A 16,356-nucleotide genomic window follows, 5' to 3' on the forward strand; every position below is an offset into this window, starting at 1 on the left:
AAAAATTGGATACCTAGCTTAAACTGCCAAAGTGCATAACCAGAGCAATACATTTCTTATTTGCTGATATCAAATCAAAGATACAACTTCCAAAAATACTTTTACCATTTCAACCCGTTTGATCACCTTCTGTGATAGTTAGGTCAATGTCATTACTGTAGAGGTGCAACTAACGATTATTTTTGTTGGCTGCACTAAAGTCTTTATTAACACACCTCTGGTTGTGTCCACAGAGCGGACCAGGCTCTTACCACTCTAGCTATGAGAAAGTTCTGTGAAGACAAAGTCTCCTCTTCCCTACAGCCCTCTCAGAACAGGTGGGATACACTCATTTATCTTTGTATTTTTTCCTCTGCATCATAGTATGTCACTTCTTGTGTTGCTGCTGTCATTGCCTCAGTTGCTCCCTGCTACCATATTTCCTCACTTCTCTTCTTCAGGTACATCTACTACTTTGGTGGGTTGCTGTCAGGTACCATCAAAATGAACAGCAGTCCTCTGTTCCTCCACCAGATCCTAATTCCATCACTACCAAACTTCCAGGCGGGAGGAGGTAAGTTTCAAACCAACTAAGGTTGTATAATAGGTTGCAGTGCAGTTACGGTTATTATTAGTTTTGAAGAGTGAAAAAAGTGTTTTACAATGTAGAAGGGGAAAAACAATAAAGCCATTGTCTGCAAACATTCCCCCTTTTTACAGTTTTTCTTCTCCACTTTTATCTGTATGTGCAGGTTTCTATCCATTCCTAAAAATCTACCAATCTCTACAGCTTGTCTACACTTCAGGCCTCTAGTAAGTACATGACTAGTTTTTAAGTTACTGCATTGTCAGCTCACCACCTGCAGACCGACTCCTTTCCATCCCCTGTCCAACTGACAGATGTTGTCTATACAGGCTGCTGTCTATGTTTAGGTGTAGGCTGTTCTGAGCTTATGTTGAAGTTCATGTTGTTTACCACTCTTTTACCCAACTGAGACATGTTTTGACTGGTTTAATGTGTGTTTTGAGCTACTGGGGCATTTTTTTATTGTGTGTGTGTGTGTGTCCAGTGATCCCCAGAGCTCAAGGGCAAGGAAGCTGTGTGTGACTATGGAGCCAGCACTATTATTAAAGGGAGATATTATGGTGAGCCATAGCATATCGTTTCACTATTTGAAAACCTTACTTTGATATCAATCCTATCCATATCCACTCATATAGTACATCCCTGCAAAAAAAGCAATAATTCAAATGTATGTTAAACTGCTGTTAAAAAAAGAACTTTACTTTGATGAACTTTTATAATGTTGCATTTAAAAAGTGCCTGATTATTTTTCAAACCGCTTAAACTACAAATCCTCCGTAGACTATGAACATTCATGCCTAATTATTTTCTTACGCCGTCTTGCATGTCTCTTTGAGAGGGTATAAATATTAAGAGCCCATAGCGACAAAGAGAGAATTGCTGTTCTTGTCTCAGAGAGTAATCAGTTGCCACAGCAGCAACAGATTAAAACAGTCCATGTGAAATTAGCCTTTATATTAGTATATGATAATATAATTATTACATACTAATAATAATTAGTATTCTCTTACCTGCATCCTCCTCTGCAGGTGAAATGCTACCACCGGCGGTGTCGAGCCGCAGAGAGGGAGGTGGTGTTCAGAGTTCAGTTTCACACCTGCACTGTCCACGGAGCCCAGCTATGGTTTGGCAAGACTGAACTGGACTTGGCCTGCTCAGGTATAAAAAACAGAGGGAAATACATGGAATAGAAAGTAGGGGCAATGTTCAGGTTCTGGACAATCATGAAAGCATTGCAGAAGGGAGATGAAGGATGGGGTATTTATGCCACATGTGCACAAAGAAAACTATCACTGTTGGGTGGATGCTATTTATAGCTTATATACTGTACAGCATTTATCACTATTCTTTTCCACACTAAATTTGAATATTTTGTAAACATATGAGTAAACAAAGGAAACCCCTTTTTTATATTTCTTAACCATTTACATGGTAGTATGATTTAGGATCCACTCATTTTAGTCAATTTTTTGTATGTATTCTGAGACACATATCAAATGACAGAGTCTTTTGAGATGGAACAGAAATGCATGTACATGGCTCAGTAAGCAGCAGTCTCATGACAGTTGCTCTCAGTGCTACATGCTGACGCTTGCATGAATGTACAAAGAGAAGTCATTTCAGATAGATTTATTTGAAGTGTTATTCTGTTTCCACGATGAGTAGTGAAAGCAAGTATCTCTATTTATTAACTTTGGTGTTTCCACTTCGAAGATCGCACTTTCATGTGAATGTTTTTATCAGTCTCTGTAGTTACGGCCTGGATATTTTAGTCACTGCCTTTATGCTTGCCTTCCTGTAGATGACAGGTTCCCTCCAGATGCTACAGTCGAGTTTATCTTCTCTAATGGGCCAGAGAAAATGAAAGGTGAATATTATCATCTTGTCTGTCACTGCATTTGTGTCGTTTTACATTTTCATATTGTTCATATCAAAATGTCTGCTTTCCAAGGTCGAGAATACCGCAAGAATGATGCCTCCATCAAAGTGAACTACAACACCTCAGACCCTGTGGTCAGATGGGATTCTTATGAGAACTTTAACCTGCACCACCAAGACAGCATTGAAAGTAAGAAACACGCATACACAGGTGTAAAGAGTAAGATTTACGTTAGGGTCAAAAATCCTATCAAATTCTTCTTGTTTCTACCAGATATCTGTCATACAAGGGGCCCTCTGGACGGCAGCCTCTACGCCCAGGTGAGGAAGCGCCGTGGGCCGGGCTCGACGGCCTCAGCAGCGTCACCCAACGGATGTGTCACTAGCAGCCCAACAGTCAAGCCTCAAACTCCCAGCCAGACCCAGTCACTCGCCTACACATCTGACTCTAGCCGCTCCTCAGTCCCCTTTGACCGCCTAGAAGATGCCTCTCCGTCCATAAACCGCCCAGAAAAAGGAAACACTGACTTTCCAATAAGGAGAGAAGACGAGGAAGATGAAGCCAAGGAAAAAAGAAGAGGGAAAGAGAAGGATAGAGAGACAGCAATTTTAGATGACGGAGATCCGCAAAGTCCTTTGGGTTTGAGGCGAGAGCACTCGTTTTGCGGTCGAGCAGGCCCAACGTGTGGTGACAGCGGATGGGAGAGGGAACGAAAGCCCTGCCTCTCTGATGTCCATTGTCTTGGCCGTTGCAACAGCATTAAAAAGAATCCAAAAAGCCAAACTCTGCCGACCTTACCATGCAAATCTGTGTCCCCGCCTCCTCATTCAACTCATATGGAACTCTGCCACCGACATAGTGCCCATCCTTTACCTGAGCTACCATGGGAACGTCCACCCCCGGCCCCACCCCTGCCCTGTCTCATCAGGCCTTGCTACCCTTATTCCACAACTGAACACAACCACCCACACAGCCACACCCTCCCAGCCCTAAACAGACTCTGCACTGGGGAAGGATGTCACCTCCTCCATTATTCTAGTCACAATCCGGCCTCTCATCTCTCCCATCAATCACTGCCTTCAAGCCCTTACAGGGAAATGTTCTTCAGCTCTCCAACACCGTCCTCTGGTTGCCACTGTCGGGAATTCTCCAGCAGGCGAGAGCACCAATCAGCCTCAGTTAGAGCATTCCACCCATTGCACCCCGACCAATCAGAAAATTGCTGGTCCCAAAGAGCAGGGGTCCAACGAACAAGAGAGGTGCCTCCACTATTAGAAAGTGAAAATCCGTGGGAGGTGGCGAGAGAGGCCGAGTTCTGGCAATGCAAATCAGCCATGCCGGCATTTCATGTTTGCCACCCTTTGGATCAGAGTCCAAACCTGGAGCCTAGATATGCCATTGGACCTCATCAGGGATACCCCAGCCCCCAGTCTCTGATGGATGTGCGGGATGGAGCCAGCAGTGGTTACCACACCCCTCTACAGCCCCGTCACTCCTGTCCCTGCTCTCCTTATCAATCATCCCCGGCCGAGAGCCATGAGAGCAGGGGTTACGCCTCAGGGTACCACTCTGGATCAGCCTCGCCTCTTCCTGCTAGTAGCCCCTCTCCTGGGAGAGGCAGGCTGCCCGAGACTCCCTCTGGATCTCGAGACCAGCAGCATGCTGAACATCGCAAAGGTGACTGGATAGGTGGATGGTAAAGTGGGGATTGTTGTTGTTTTTTATAACATTGAAATAACATGTTTGTTACTTCTTTTTTCTCATTTCCTTGTAGTACCTTTATCTCATCTTGTTTTATCTCACTTCTCAACATAGAAGAGGCCAAGGCTGATTTGGAAGATGACAAATCCCAGGGTTCAGAGGGTAAATCGGACTCTAATGGACAGTTAAGTACCCCTGGGCTGGACTCTGATCCTGACTACACAATCATTGGAAACAGCAGCCCCACACACACAGAAGACAGGTGGGTGAAACTTATATTTTTTGACAACTCTACTTAAGCTGAAAATAAAATTACAATTATTCGAAGGCTGCACAATATAACGTTTTTATTGTCATCGCGATATCACCTGTCGCAATATACGCATTGGGCAAGGCTGTGACTTATTTCTTAATTGCTTATTGCAAAAGTATTAGTTGAAAGAAATATCAGTAGAAAAGTGCAAAAAGTGTCACTGCTATTTTTTTAAGTGCTGCCTTTTATATTCAATTTAAATAAAAGAAATTTGGAAAAGATATTTTTAAATTCAACAAGCACATTTAGCAGAATACTGGAAGCAGCAGAAATGCAGACATTAGTACACTTTAATATCTAATAATATCTAATGTCTAATTAGTACACTTTAATATCGTGTAGCACTAATTAATACATGTTTGTAGATAATTATCTACTTTTCCATACTTTGCCTTTTCCTTAGTGTAACTGCTGACAGTCATTCTCAAAGCCAAGAAACCTCTACACATCTGGAGTCCAGCTCAAATAGCAGCAAAGCCATCACACCAGTACCAAGAGAAGCAGAATCCCAAAGTTCCAACATATCCATAAATTCCCCACAACCATCAAGTGAGCAGAGTTTGAGCTCTGATGGTACGCTTGGAGCAGCCAAGATCACAAGAGGTGCAGAGGGATCTAACCAATTACAGACTTCAAACTATGCCACTGTCATTATCACCCCAGTCCAAGTCCAACTGAATGGCTCGGCCCTTCCTAGTGATACCACATCTGACAGCAGCAGAGGGGTATCCTTGAACCCTTCTGTCAGTCTTAGTTCTAGTCCTTCCACCACTTCCCCAAATTCTCCTATTGGTTCCCCAGACCTTCAGTCTTACCCTCAGCGCTCTACATCAGCTACGGACATAGCGGTACAAAGACTGAGTCCGGAAAGAGACAGCTCAGCCGACACCAAACCCCCATCACCTGTGCCTGAGGGATATCATACACCAACCTTCCCCTTAGCGTCTTATTACTACCCATTACTAAACATCCCTCACATACCATACACCGGGTACACTGCAGTAACCATCCCCGCCATCCAGCCACCACTTCCCGAGAAGAAACGGCTTTCGTCCACACCGGGATCTTTAAATGGACACAACTCTCTGCTCAGGGCCTCCTCAGCTTCTTCCCCCACGCACCACGTTACCTTCTCCACTTCTGTGGGAGAGCAGAGATGGGGATCTTCACAACACAGCTGTAGGGAGGAGGCAGACATCAGGGTCAATGCTAAGTTTGTCCAGGACAGCTCCAAGTTCTGGTACAAACCAGGCATCTCCAGAGACCAAGGTGAGGGTTAAAACAAAGGATGATGATATATTGTCATTGCTGTGTCTCTTATTTTCCACTACAACACCCATACTCTAATGTGTCTTTTCTACCGTAGCCATAGCTGTTTTGAAGGACAAGCAACCAGGAACTTTCCTCATCAGAGACAGTAACTCATTCCAGGGGGCTTATGGCTTGGCCCTCAAGGTGGCCACCCCTCCTGCTAATGCCAACGTCACTGGCAGCAAAGGTATCCATGATCCAGGGTCCTGGTGTTGTTAATGTTGGCTCACTGACACACTGCCAACCCTCACACTTGAATCTTGAACACAACAGGGCCATTGATATTGTTAATAGCAACACCTATGTTGTTCCTATTATGAATTCTAGTCAAAGGTGTTGGTGTAGGTGTTTTTCATGGCACTTGTCTAGTCACAACAATTCCCAAATCTACAAACTATGTACAGAAAGCCTAGAATACCTAGATCAGAAAACATGGGATTCAATTTAACCATTCAGATTTGCATTCCATTCCTTTGTCACATGCAGGCTAAACAGAATATACTGCCCCCTAATCTACACCAACGGTTTGACAGCTACCTTTGGGTTTGTGAGGAACATACTTGCCAGCAAATAAGACCACAATAAAACATTCAATCCAAGTACTTTAAGTGCTTATTATAATAAGCACTTAAAGTACTTGGATTGAATGTTTCTTTGAAGTTTGAAGTAGTTTCTGATCCAACCAATGTGTGGTTTCTTTTATCTTAAGTTGTATGTATTCTTTCATAATAAGTCTTAGTACTATCAAATATATGGCACGGGTACCAAAATGAATAATATGTGATTTTTTTAACCAGTCCTAATTACTATTATGCATTCCTGTGTATGTATCATTTTTTTGGTGCAAGCACAAGTTTTGATGCTAGACCATATTTTTTATGCAATATTGATAGACACAAATTAGGTACTGTCTCGACCAACCAGGTCTATTGTAATCCCCATCTTACATTTGTTGTATGTGTGTTCATGCATCCTAATAGGATGTGCTCTCAACAAGACAGCCTTACTTTACATCCTCACTCCCTCCCTTCTTACTCTCCTCCCCTCTCTCCCAGGGGACCCTCTGGAACAGCTAGTTAGACACTTCCTCGTCGAGACAGGGCCACGGGGAGTAAAGATCAAGGGCTGTCAGAACGAGTCCTACTTCGGTCAGTTACGTTGGAGACACACCTGCCGCAATCCATTTTACAAATTTTTTAACGTAGTGATCGTTTTAACCTGTGAAAGTAAAGAAATTGTTTGTTTTTATTTACCTCCTTCCCGGTCTCAAGTTATCTTCATTTTACTGTCATTATCATAATCTCTTCTCACAAATTCTCTTTGTGTCTTTGTCTCAGGGAGTTTATCTGCCCTGGTGTACCAGCATTCAATCACTCCCATCTCTTTGCCATGTGCCCTTCGCATCCCAGAAAAAGGTCAAATCAGTGCCATCATACTTAGACACCATGAATTTGATTCCAAAAAAATAAAATCAAAGTCAAATAACTAATATTTATTATGAGACACCAATGAAACACTCAAAGAATAGCAGGTTATTTCAACAGCTAAAGACTGGACCCTCATTAAGAGTGTTGTTATGTAACTGATGTAGACTATGATGTTTCAGATCTGGTAGGGGAGCTGCAGGAGATGCAGAGTGCAACCAACACCAGCACAGCAGCTGACCTCCTCAAACAAGGAGCAGGTAGTACATGGTCTTGTTTTTGTTTTTGGGGAGTCAGTTCTTACATGAACTTCCATACAAGACCACATGCAGTGCAGTGGTTGTGGATCTTTGACCAGCAGAGAAGGCTCAAGCCTCATATGTTCACAGTACTGCGCTGAAAGTATGTTTATGTTAACCTATATTTTCTCGTCTCTCTCATGAACAAGCTTGCAACGTGCTCTACCTGAACTCTGTGGAAACTGAGTCGTTGACGGGCCCTGAGGCGATCTCAAAGTCAACCAAGTGTACTTTGGCCTTGAGTCCACGTCCAGTAGCAACAGTGGTCCACTTCAAAGTGTCTGCTCAGGGCATCACTCTAACCGACAGCAAAAGAAGGTACATCTTACACACAACAATCTTACCTCTTGACAACATTATAACATTTTCAATTCAGTCGATGTAACTGGTAATTTTGCGTAAGTAAAAGTGGTCTGACACAGTATGTAATGTTTGATAGAAAACTTTTGAGATAAGATACTTAAAACCAACGCCAAAGACAAATGAGCCATCATATTGTTTGTGTATGAACAGGTTATTTTTCAGGAGACACTACCCAATCAACAGTGTGACTTTCAGCAGTCTCAACCCCCAAGACCAGAGGTGGGTCACTGACACATTTTGATAAAAAAAAGACCTTCACAGTATAATTAAATTTAAAAAATAGTATTTTGTGCTTGTTCATGTTACCGCTGATTATCTTTTGTACGGGCAGTAACATCTGTGTGTCTGCCGCTGCTGCTGCACAAATACTTCCTGTATTTACTTATATTTTATAAATATAAGATATTTATGAATTTTCTGCTTTTTTACTCTAAGAAGTGAATGTAGATTGCTAGTCACTGTCTCCGTGTCTTTGTAATTCATGTTTCCCTACGTTTTGTCTTTCTGTCTCTATTTGTGTGCTTGTGCTTCAGGTGGACTAATTCTGATAGCACGTCAAGCAAGTAAGTGCTTGCTTCACTGTGTGTCATTATTGGCGAGTGATATAACCGACTGGTACAATGTGCCACTTTGCATGGCAGTTAATCCCAATACAATTTGTAACTTTGACTTCATGAGACAAAACTGGATTTCTTTCAGTGTCAATTATTAAAAGCTCTCCCGTTTCGTTTTCTTTTACCTCTTATGTCTCCTTGGTGCTGCAGGATGTTTGGCTTTGTTGCGAGGAGGACAGGCAGCGCTACAGAGAACGTGTGTCACCTGTTTGCAGAGATGGACCCTGAACAGCCAGCTGTGGCCATTGTCAACTTTATCAACAAAGTCATGCTGGGACCACAGTTACGCAGATGAGAGAGGGGATCTGGGGGAGATGTTAATATGATTTTTAATGAATTGTGTGTTTGTGTGTGTGTGTACATTTGTGCTTGCGTTTACAGGTAGCATGACTGTGCTCAGCTGTGGCTGTTTTTATAACATAATCCAGTTCTGACAGATCACTGCTCTGTAGGGCAAAGTGTTTTTTACCTGTCAGTTTACAAAGCACACCTTGCACCACCTTGAGAGGAAAAGTCCAGCCAAAGACTGACTTAACTTTGATAACCTTTGCCAAATGAGATTGAAATAAGACATTAGGTCTTCTTTTGTTTAAGTTTTTTTGCTGTTGATAAAGTTATTTAATTTGTACTCCTGTTTCAAACTGTTCACATTTATTATAACAAAGTACCACATTGTTATTTGTATTGAAGTTAGAGCTAAAGGAAATATGGCTAAGAAGTCTTTAACAAGTAGTAAAATGTAATGGTTAGCTTTAAGGTGTAAAGTGGCCAGATGAATTTGCGGTCCTTAGAAATGTTGGAAAGAGTAAATGAAGTAGTTAAATACGTAAGAGATCATCATTATCGGGGAGTAAGTGTCTTTGGCTACATTTGAACTACTACACTATATGCATTTGTAACAATCCACATATTGTATTTTTGTTGAAGTGATAATAACAACAGATACAGTGTATTATGCTAAACCTGCCTCCAATTTAAAACACAGATAGATGACTTAATAAAATGTTATGTGGCTGTCTACTAACTACATACGCAACTAAAAGGGGGGTCAGACTTAAAATAGAGTTTGCAAATATAATTTAGTAAAAGATTGTGGACAGGACCTAAATATTTTTAACATTTCTACAGCAACAAATAAGAAAAAGCCTTACTTTGTTAAGCTAAAAATGTGATGGAACCAAAGGACATTCTCATATGACAATCTCTGCAATTTTAGTGATGACATTTAAAAAAGAGCCAGTATAGTCTCTCCATATCACAGATTAGTCTTGGCCCATCTATGTCCTTATTTAAGTAACCAATATTTATAGCAACAGGTACGCCAAAGACTTCATTAATGTGTAAAGCCATTCTGAACATTTTTTTTTTTTATCTATACACTGTTGTTTTTTTGGTTTTTGTGTTTTCTATAAATTGATACAGTATTTAGATGACTTCAGCACAATTATTATTTTTCATAATGAATTTTTATGTAAAAGAGGTAATATATTTTAGGCCCATAGGAATGGTATAGATGTCATATTTGACCGGACATTTAAGTAATAAAATCGAATAAAATGCAAGTTTATGCTTCATCATTCAAAGGCTTTATGTGAAATATATTTTAAGATGTTGTTTATTTATAGCCCAAATATGCTATGTTGTTACCTTTTAGTTGTTACTAGCTATGAGCAAGGACATGTAGTAGGCCTACATCTCATTAGTCTTGTTTCATTTTCCACATCTTATTCTCTTGTTCTCCCCTTCTAACAACATGATTCACGACAAGCAGTCATTCAACAATTTTACGGTGAATTACAGGTAAAAAGGATGAGGTCCCACCGAGATTTGAACTCGGATCGCTGGATTCAAAGTCCAGAGTGCTAACCATTACACCATGGGACCGTCTCCTGCAAAACGGGCTACAGTACCCTACTTGTAGTTTAACAACGTTCCACTTATGACGTATATATAATCGAGGAGTTATAATTCTTAATCAGAAAGTCAACTACTCCGTGTTTCGGAAAATTTAAGTTAGCTAACTCACTTAGTTAACTAACTAAGCTAGCTAAGTTAAGCTAACTCTAACCAACATCGCTGTGTGGTGAGAGACTGCTGCAGCAACGGAGTGTGAAATTAGCAAGGTGCAGACAGTCGAGCATGTTTTTACGACCGTTCCTAGCAATATGTGTATTTAAATAAATTACTTAAGGTTTGAGGCTCACGTAAATTACTTTCAATAATTTATGCTAGCTAGCAAGCGTTGTTCCTTAACCGATTTGAGCTCCTCTAAATAAAAACTCCGTTTTTCTTCTTCTTCTTCTTCGTCTTTTTCTTCTTCCTCTTCTTTTTTTTTGGCAACCATTTTTAGGTGCATTGCCGCCACCTACCAGGACTGGAATGCAGAACATGGATTAGCAGGAAAAGTAAATAAATAAAATGTAACAACTTAATAAAACAACAAAACTAAGTTAGAATGAACTAAACTAAGTTCTATTTAACAACCCTTTTTTTTTTTAAAAATTCAATGATGTGTACCTTGATGTGAACCTGCATTCTCCATGCTGCATCTCCTCCAAGTGTCCATATGTTGTCTCAGTACATTTTCTAGCAGCATGCTTATCTTAGCTTCTTTCATCTCAGTTTCTTCCTTGCTGCACAGACTTATGCTGGTATACACGTACAAAAGCCCATTTCAAGCAGTGTTGCAGGTTCTCAATCCAACAATACTCTAAACATTTGATCCAGTTGACTGGGTTGGGAGATATGTGTTAGGGGTAGGCTAGTCACTAATTATTTGCATGTTTTATTTGCAATTACGTTGGGCTTGCAAGGACAATAAGGTTATTGCATCTTGAAAACTAACAGCATAACATCTTATTTATTTTTTTATTTTTTTGAGGAACAATTAAGGCTCCACTTTGGTGTGATACCTTGGAAGCAGCTGCTCAGCCGGTTGTATAGCAGCACATTTTAATGGCAGGCACTCTGGGACACATGGCTGACGTCCTCTGTGCCGTTTTGACAAAATGCAACATAAAGATTTAGCACTGTATTTGTTAAAGCCCAGGGACCCATCTACGATAGTACATATTATATATTATATATATATATATTATATTATATATATGTTGTCCCGCATCCTCCCAGAAGAGGGGACTAGAGGGACTTTAACAGACCATGGTAATCCTCTTGTGTAGTCAGATCTCCATGTTGAAGGTCCCGTCTAAACTGGAGCTGGATCATGTAGCAACTAATACTTGTTTTCAATAAGCCCTGTTGTTATTATGCTTTATAAAGTTGGAGAACTGTAGTAGTCTAGGACAGCTTACACCCCCTCGTAGCTGCCTTCTGAGGAATTATTAAAAAGAAAAAATGACCTTTAGTTCCTTAGGTCAATATTTGAAGAAGAAAAAAGGAATTCTAATAATGCTCTGTATTTGCTGCAATAAAACACTTTGAAGAAAAGAAAGCTATCAGCAATTTTGGCTAACCATTAGCTGACAGCTTGATTCAGTCTAAAATAATGTTACTCAAACTAAACACTGGGAAAAGCAGGCTACAGCTAAGAAATGGCACATACCAAGGAAAGCGCATTGTGTGACTGGCTCTAGTGGCTGTAATTCTGCACCAAGAATGAATTTTGGGAAAGAGACTTCAAATATTATATTAGGGGACTACAAGGGTCTGTTTAAAAGCATCGACGTCACTAAATTTCAGATGCTAGAAAAATGCATTATTTTGAACAGTTGCCTATTCAAAATACATAATCCAGATGAATATTACATAATGTATGTGATAATGGCTACAGCATTACAATAACATAAAATAGAAATTAATTTCATTTAATTGTACCTTCAACTAGAGAACAGTACGGGACACTGCAAGTACAAATCTGTACTACAAATTACCGAGCAATCAAAAACAGAACATACAGAAACAAAGAAAGATACATTGGTTAGTGATATATAGCTACACATTTAACAGTCTGATGGCATGGAGGACTATGCTGTCCTTAAACGGTTGGCTCTGGAAATAATACTCTGCTGATGTTTTCCAGAAGGTAAAATACTTTAGAGTTTGTGTCTTTGATGATTCTGTTGGTTTTCTTCAAGCGTATCCTGTGGTGAATTTTCTGGAGGGTTGGTCGTTTATTGTCTGTGAGGAACTATGCTGTTTACATCACCTGCTGTACAGCTTTACAGTCCAGGGCTGGAGCAGTCTCAACACCACACAGTGATGCAGCTGCAACAGATACTCTCAGTGCACTGTAGAAGGTTCCAACACTCTGCAGTATTGCTGTTCTAAAGGACTTGAAACTGCTGACTGTCTACATAGGGTTCGATGAGAATGCAGGAGTTTCCTCCTTGTTTTTGCTGCTTTTAAACTCCACAGTTTTGCCCTTTACCTAGTTGTTCTGTCACCACATTTGAAACTCACCTTTGACTCACATGCTGACCTGTCACTGTAAGATACAATGTTTGTACGTGCAGGCAGGTAATTAGGAGATATTGCAAGAATAAAAGTAATGGGTTTACATGCACTCCACTCATCTGACTTAAACCTATTTGTGGTGCATAAGTGCATTTTGAATATTATGTTGTTTAACAAACCTGTTATTCCTTATTTTGTTGTGTTCATGATTCAGAAATCCGGCTATTGCTGAAAGCCAAAATTAATCTAATGTTCTTTCTTCTTTCATGAAAACGTGGTCAGCGACTATGCTGATGGCTGTGTTGTCATTCTCAAAATGATGACGGCGGGGCTGTGCTGTGCCTCCCAGTTAAACGTGATCAGGGAGTAATGGCATTATGAGCTTAGCATGCAGTCTTGGGTGTCTGCAGTGCTCAGAATAAGTGGAGGGAGTGTCAATCTTCATCTGCCTTTCAGCAAGTCCAAGATTTGGTTGCACACGATGGTGCTCACACATAGTCCCTGATAAGGAAGAGAATTATATTGAAGACTATGCTGTAAACAACAATATTCTTACATATATGCTCTTCATGTCTAAACGTGACAGAGCAGTGTGGGGTGACGGTGATGGTAGTTGAACTATTTGTTCTATAGGCTAGCTTCAGACTATGTAGATTGCCCAGGGGACGTGAGTCTATGTGGGTTTTGAACAGCAGCCTTAGGCAACCCATGATGACAGACATAAGTGCATCAGGGTAGTAGTCCCTCAGGCAGGATATCCTAGGTTTCATAGGCACAACATGCATGTTGCACTGAAATCTTATAAACTGGAGCAAAGGGCAAAGACTGAGTGTATTCACAGGACAGCTGCCAGCTGATCAGCACATGCTTTCGGCCAGAGAGGCTTTCAGGTGCTGTTAAGGGGGAGTGATCTGTCTACTTTAGCTCTGCCCACAGTGAGTACTCTAGAAATACTAGGTCATCCTGTAGTTAACAAAACATGTATCGGATGTGTTTGGGTTATTCGGGAGGGAGGTATGTAACTCTTATAAGCTTCCCTCTGTTGCTCTGTGTCCTTATTCAGTAAGTAATGGAGGATTTACAAAGTCAAGAAAGCTTCTTTCAGACACATAATGTTTGGTCTTGCATTCATGTGTTTATTAAAGATAAAATAGGTTACTGTTATATTGCTCATCTTATCACATGTGTACGTACCTGCAGCTGTATAAATACTGTAAATATGTGTACATGTTTGCATGCATATGTCTGCTTTTCTACAGAATCGTAAAATCTGATTTGCTTCCTTGCAACATGACACTTTTGTACCATGACTATCTATTTTCACTGATGTTATTTGTTGAATGGCTGTTACCCTGCTACTGTTTATGACCTTACTATTTAGTTTTACAATACTCAAACAGTATTTCGCATAAACCTAACCTGTAGTCCTGTGTAATTTCACTCTGCATAATCCACCACTTCAGAAAATGATGCTCTTAATCTTTAATGTTTTAATTCACCTATTGGGTTGTCAATGATAATGTCATAATGCACCCTAATTGACCAAAATGGACCAATGTTCCACTTTACAAATAATGCATGTTTACCTGTCCTGTACTTTGCACTATAGAATAGCCTGAAGTTAACTCTGTTAGGCATGATGCAGTATGTGCTCTTACTATGCAAGTTATTTATGTCCCTGCTCCAGTGCCATGAATACATATTTACATAGTTTCAGTGGGTGTAACTGATTTATGATTTCCACTGATTTTCAAACAGCAAGCCTGACATGGGTGCTGTGGAGCCAAATAAATCCCTGTTAGCAGAACAGCTTGATCCAGAGCTGGTGCCACACTTGGAGACCGCCCAAGTCGCGGGACAAGGATCAACTCTCCATAAGCATGAACCTAACCCACACACTTTACTACCATTTACTCTACACAAAGCAACAGTCAACAAACTTACAGGATATGCTAATTCTAAGGTTATTATTCTTGTTTTTTTTGGTGTGGCTGTTATTGTTGATTGGTTTGCACTCTGTAGCCACACAGAGGGTAAAATGTATAACTGTCTAACGTGGATTGGACTGGAATATTTAGGGCATTTTTGTCGTAAACATGTATTTGTTTTTTATTTTGGAGGCAACGCAGTGCTGGCAGGAGATTTAGAAAGTATAAAAGCAGTGTACAACACACTGTAGCTCTAGCACAATGCTGACTGATAGATCAGGGAATGTAGCGGATAAATGTCTGATACACATGTGATAAACTCAACAGAGGGTACTTAGCTTATTTGTATGTTTTCTAAATTGTGAGAGGGGTAGGCACAATAATTTAGTTCAGTTTTGCTATAATCTGTTTTTGACATTGAGTTATTTGTTGATATTGACTCATTGATTCATCTGTTGCAGTTGAATTTCCAGAAGCCTAATACTGGAAAACCAAAATAAAGATAAATTCAAAATAGCCATAACAGATTAGACAGAAAATGGGATAGAAAAGTGCATATTTACCACAGAAAAACCATTCATTATTTTAAGGAAATGGTGCTTGAAAGGCAGATTATGTTATATCATATATATGACAATCTCTGTAATCTGTAAAGAGCTGTAGGCTAATTTCTTTACAATCTGCACCCTATCTAGACCTATCTTTTGTTTTCAGAAGTAAAGAACGATTAGGTGGAAGAGGATATATGAAACCGGATGGGGCCTCCTCTCTTTTTCCCCCTCTCTCCTTCGTATCTGTCGCCTTTACTGTTTACATTATAGACACACCCCTGACCTTCACCCAGGGCCCCCCCACACTCTTTCACACACACACACACAACCATTTATATCACAAAGGCCTACCAAAGCTCCTTGTGCAAACAACCTCGAATGAACAAAAGCCACCTAAAAAACAAGAAAAAGGGATTTCATCTTGGTGAAGTGCTGCAGTGTTTGATCGCGTAGAGGAGTTGTTTAATCGTCGTATCTTTAGCATAGACTCGGCCATCTCTCATGGATTGCAAGTGTGTGGCAAGATCGCCATGCAGCGGCATTGCTTTCCAGCCTACCACTGTACTGCAGAGTAGACACACCCCTCCAATGCACACGCCTCGCTGCACACATCTGATGGAGAACTAATCAGTCAAAGAAAAAAATGGAACAAAATGCATTTAATGAAAGATTTAAGGACCGGGCATGTTATTATTTCAACTGCGTGATATCGAAGGTGACGTGGCGTATTTCAAATATAGGGCTCAAAGCTAGCAGCAAAACAAGGACAATTTGCTGCGAAAAACATACAGGACCTCAACTGGACTATTTCCACCTACTGAGACTGCTTTAAACCTCACGCGGTCAAAGTTGTTTACCTCTTCCTTACCTCTGACGTAACGACACACCCCTGTTTGAGGGGACGGCCCTCCACCTTATGGGCATCATAGCCGACCAAACGAAACCGGTCTGGGCCGAAATGTCACCAACCACAACACGGGAGACATGACGAGCCC

At 40.7% G+C, this 16,356-nt stretch overlaps 1 protein-coding gene and 1 non-coding gene across 5 annotated transcripts in view; one reads left to right on the plus strand and one right to left on the minus strand.

The window, feature by feature from the left end:
- The window catches only part of LOC117943697 (tensin-2-like), a 29,734-nt gene extending 20,040 nt beyond the window's left edge, over positions 1-9,694 (plus strand). For 2 of the 4 annotated variants that reach the window (XM_034869983.1, XM_034869987.1), the window contains 18 exons: positions 234-317; positions 441-553; positions 732-792; positions 1,050-1,125; positions 1,594-1,723; positions 2,367-2,432; positions 2,517-2,633; positions 2,718-4,121; positions 4,260-4,407; positions 4,862-5,727; positions 5,825-5,956; positions 6,825-6,917; positions 7,107-7,184; positions 7,376-7,453; positions 7,642-7,810; positions 8,006-8,074; positions 8,389-8,418; positions 8,620-9,694. In XM_034869983.1, the coding sequence (XP_034725874.1) occupies positions 234-317; positions 441-553; positions 732-792; positions 1,050-1,125; positions 1,594-1,723; positions 2,367-2,432; positions 2,517-2,633; positions 2,718-4,121; positions 4,260-4,407; positions 4,862-5,727; positions 5,825-5,956; positions 6,825-6,917; positions 7,107-7,184; positions 7,376-7,453; positions 7,642-7,810; positions 8,006-8,074; positions 8,389-8,418; positions 8,620-8,764 (3,859 nt within the window). In that variant the 3' untranslated portion in view covers positions 8,765-9,694. The remainder of the gene's footprint in view (positions 1-233; positions 318-440; positions 554-731; positions 793-1,049; positions 1,126-1,593; positions 1,724-2,366; positions 2,433-2,516; positions 2,634-2,717; positions 4,122-4,259; positions 4,408-4,861; positions 5,728-5,824; positions 5,957-6,824; positions 6,918-7,106; positions 7,185-7,375; positions 7,454-7,641; positions 7,811-8,005; positions 8,075-8,388; positions 8,419-8,619) is intronic. The other 2 variants (XM_034869984.1, XM_034869985.1) reach the window with 2 other exon arrangements.
- A 587-nt stretch (positions 9,695-10,281) lies between these two features.
- trnaq-uug lies at positions 10,282-10,353 on the minus strand. The gene has a single exon. It is a non-coding gene; the product is annotated as a tRNA-Gln (tRNA).
- Positions 10,354-16,356: the final 6,003 nt, after the last annotated feature.

Source organism: Etheostoma cragini, chromosome 4 (assembly GCF_013103735.1).
Source record: "Etheostoma cragini isolate CJK2018 chromosome 4, CSU_Ecrag_1.0, whole genome shotgun sequence".
Lineage (NCBI taxonomy): Eukaryota > Metazoa > Chordata > Actinopteri > Perciformes > Percidae > Etheostoma > Etheostoma cragini.